Genomic DNA, 4101 nt, shown 5'->3' on the forward strand with positions numbered 1-4101 from the left:
CATTTGAACTCAAAGAAATGCACAAGCAGAGTTCAAATGCACACACTTGCACAGGCACACTACTGGTATGCATAATTGTTTTACATATTGAGATTTCTGAAAAATGGGAAGCACTGAGCACAGGACTGCACAAAGGAGACCTGGATTATACTGCACGAGTTGCATGAGAGTTTGTAAGCAGATGTTTTGATATTTACATATGTTATGTTTTTCACACATTATAATTAACAGATATACAAATTCTCTTTTGTGGGTGAAGTATTTCTTTAACCTCCCTTGCATCAGTTGTGATTGAGAAAAGGGAAACCCAACATGACAGAAATGCTGAAACTGCTGTGTGTGTGTGTGTGTGTGTGTGTGTGTGTGTGTGTGTGTGTGTGTGTGTGTGTGTGTGTGTGTGTAGTAACTTTTCTCTTCTAAAAAAAGACATCAGGCAAACATGACATAAGATTCAGAGCCGTTTATTGGTGACAGTATTCAATTAAAACACGTTTTTCCTGAGTGTAAACACACCGCCTCTCACTTTGTTTACATTGTGGGTGGAGTAAAACAGCCTGAGGCTTTATCCTAACACATTGTAAACTGTCTTTTGAAACATACTTAGACCAAACACACACTGACATCGAGCTGTCATTCACACTCTACTTAATGTTTAATCTCCCTATTGCAGAGAAAGGTAATAAATACTTCAGTGGGATTATAGCTGTGTGTCACATCAGTTTATGGTTGTATTTTTTAAGTCAAAACTGGCTGAATACTTCTTACTGTCTCCACTTTACTGTCCAATTAATGGCAGCTTGCACAAATCATCATTATTAATATTGTAAAACATAATATTTATATTCATCCTGTGCTGAGGTGTTTATTTTCTGTTTTTCACACAAAAAGGTTTTAGCAAATATTTGTATTACTTTCTTACTGTTTGTATATGAAGCCCGTGATTTGTTATCTATTGTACTATTGTTTGGAGCATCATGCATTTAGGCATCTTAATAGACTAACAACTACACTTGAAGTACTGGGTGATATTAAGGTGTCATATATATGAAGGTAGCAGCCTACAGATGTCAGACTTAATAGGAATATTTGTTCCAGTGTGCATTTATCACGTAAGCGGCTGTGTTTCCTCACTGTGTACTATCAGCATGCCAGTGCTGTTTGTTCTACGTCTACAATATGTGTCAGAGTGTAATAATGAACGATGCTGTAACAGTCTAAGAATAAATTAACCCTTTAAAACCTGGATGGACATCAGTTTTCTTGTACAGCGTTTTGCAAGTAGGCCCATTTAAACCTTTGAAATGAGATTTCTTTCAAAAACATTTTAAAAAAGGCAATTGGCAACTTGGTATGAAATGTCCCACAAATTGGAAAAAAACTATTAAAAGATGACAAAAATATGACCTAAAATTCAGATAAAAAAGATACAAAAGGGCATTTTATTAGAATATTATCAGATGACAAGGAAAAAATATCAAGAAAACTATATCTGTCCATCCATTTTAATCTGCTCATCTGGGTTCAGGGACGGGTTGCAGGGCAAGCAGACTGAGCAAAGTACTCCAGATGTCCCTCTCCCTAGCAACACTTCCCAGATGTTCCTGGGGGACCTTGAAGTGTTCCCAGGCCAGATGAGATATTTAATACCTCCAGTATGTTTTGAGTCTGCCCTGGGGCCTCCTACCAGTTCAGGAAACTATAGTAAAACCATATGTGTAATAATTGCAATTATATATTTAAAATTAGATCACAGAAAAATATTGTTTTACTGTTGTATATATTTAGTATTTTATTTTAGCACTTTTTCAGCTCATTTTCTACATTTACTTTATTTGGTGCTAATTTCAGGAAATTTACTTGCAACTTTTAACAAATTTCTTGCTAATTTTTGGGTGGTTTGTTGTTAGGTTGATCATTGCCTTCTTTCCATGTTTTTTTTTTTTTGGTTTTTTTTTTTTTTTTTTAAGAAATCAAGCCAATTTGCTCAGGTTTCAAAGGGTTACAGACTACTGTGACAATTCTTCATACAACCAGCTGATCATCCTCTTCTCTGCAAAAAGAAGCTGGTTAAATACATCATAGTGTTTAAAAAAATAAAGCTATAAAAATAAGGTGATATTTCACAGCCTGAAGAGCACTTGTGCTGTTCACAGTATTGAAGCGAGGCACGGCCCCAATGAGTCCCCTCTCATCGACCCTCACAACCCTTGCTCCAGCCCCAGAGCTGTACCGAGCATCGCCCTGACTTTGCAGAGCCCCAGAGAAGCGCGCAGACTCAGCCAGGAGCAAGGCTGCGATGAATGGACGTCAGCCCAGTAATGCAGCATCTCCCTGGGCGGGATGTGGTGAATGGAAACCATGGCCTGGTAGCAGCAGCGCCCGTATGGCACACCTGGGCCGCCAGAGAAGAGTGGGCAGTGCGAGGGCAGCACTCCAGCTGTCCGGGCGCACAGACCAACAAACACATCCTCAGGGGGCAGAGGTGTAGATAAAGGTGATGCAGAAGCTGCCAGGGAGATCTTGAGCAGTGCAGAACGAGACAGAACATATGCTGTACCACTGCAATAGTCTGGGAAGACAGAAGGGGGGTAGGCCCCTGAAGGGAGGTAGTGCTTGCTCTCCGGGTCACGGTCCGGAGCCACATGGAGGTGCACCCTGCCAAGGTACAAGTCTCCTTGTTCGTAAGGGTTTCGGCTCTTGTTCAGGAAATGCAGAAGGGCGCTGGGATTGAACAGGACATCATCATCCACTTTGGCCATGAAGTGAGCCTGAGGGCAGAACCGGCGGGCCCAGCCCAGCATGGACAGCGTTTTCAGGGTGAGGTTAGAGTAGGTGTCCAGAAAACGTCCCTGGATCAGGTCTCCTCGCTCTCTGGCCTCCTCTATGAGCAACTTGGCCAGTCCTGGATCAGAGGCAACACCCACCATGAACAGGGTCATGACCCGGAGGCCCCTCACCTCCACCTCCCCTCCCCAGGTGTCCCTGATGGCTTGGCGGGCCCTCTGATTGGCAGGAGCTGAGGTGACCATGGTGATGAGGTAAGGCTTGGCGCGCTGGCACACGAGCGGGCTGGGCATGAGCAGGAACTCCTCGGGTCTGGTGGGAGGGACGCTTTGCGGGGGGATGATGCCTGCGTGCGGCTCCACCACCGTGTTCATGCCCATGGAGGTGACCCATAACTCGATGAAGTCAATGAAGAGCACAGCAATCAGGGCTGCGCTCGCTATCGCCACGCACACATAAGGCAAAAAACCAAGCCGGCTCCCTCGCTTTCCAAACCGGGGTTTACATATCCACAGTCCCCGTCCGACCATGACCAAGCTCCGCTACCACTGCGCAGCTCTGAAGACTGCTACACGAAGCCCGTTTTTCCTTTTTTTCCCCTTTATCTGCACGACTAAAATCACTCTGCTATCATTGCGTTTCCTCCTCTGTGATTTCCTTGTTGCAGTTATCCTCCGTGGTGCAGACACGCAGCAGCAGCCAGAGGAGAGTGTCGGTGAGGATGCGGTAAAAGGAGCTGGTCCTCTTGTGTTGATGCTGCGGCTCAGTCCGTTTCACAAAAGTGGGATATGCAGCTGCGCAAATGAGGCGGTCGATTCGGCAGCAGCCCGGAGCTATCTCTGTCCTGATACTTTAACAAAACGTGGAGCTACTTTGAGGTCGATTGCTGCACAGAAAACGTGCCAAGTGATCATAATTATCCTTGTGTGAGATCAGATGCCATCTGGTTTTGATGAGCTCGGTCGTTTTCTGTTTACCAGGCTGCGTGCAGCGATGTAGTCTCTGGTTTATCCACTAAGAAAGCTCCACTATTTCGGTTAAAATGTACAGGGTAGGTTTCAGCATGTCAGTACAAAAACACCGCAGTTCCACTTCCTGTGTTCTGCTGTCAACGGTAAAGTGAAGCTGGTAAGCAGAGCCTCGGCCCTGGAGGCAAAAAAAGCAGTGCCGCCCCCAGAAATTTTTTATGGGGGTGGCCACATGGGGCCCACTGAAAATCTAAACCAAAAGCCTTAATTCAGTTTCAGGAATTTGAAAATTCTGATGTCTTGAACATCTATTGCCATGCTTCTTGGAATGTTATTACAACAGAAGTTG

The 4101-nt window shown here is 44.5% G+C and overlaps 1 protein-coding gene across 1 annotated transcript; it reads right to left on the bottom strand.

The window, feature by feature from the left end:
* Positions 1-1761: 1761 nt before the first annotated feature.
* On the bottom strand, positions 1762-3881 carry b3galt4 (UDP-Gal:betaGlcNAc beta 1,3-galactosyltransferase, polypeptide 4). The gene has a single exon (XM_042492219.1). The coding sequence runs from the start codon at positions 3312-3314 to the stop codon at positions 2199-2201; it is 1116 nt and encodes a 371-aa protein (XP_042348153.1). The 5' UTR covers positions 3315-3881; the 3' UTR covers positions 1762-2198.
* Positions 3882-4101: the final 220 nt, after the last annotated feature.

Source organism: Plectropomus leopardus, chromosome 8 (assembly GCF_008729295.1).
Source record: "Plectropomus leopardus isolate mb chromosome 8, YSFRI_Pleo_2.0, whole genome shotgun sequence".
Classification (NCBI taxonomy): domain Eukaryota; kingdom Metazoa; phylum Chordata; class Actinopteri; order Perciformes; family Serranidae; genus Plectropomus; species Plectropomus leopardus.

Excerpts from the sequence above, each read along its gene's own strand:
- b3galt4 (XM_042492219.1), bottom strand. The coding sequence starts at position 3,314 with ATGGTCGGACGGGGACTGTGGATATGTAAACCCCGGTTTGGAAAGCGA.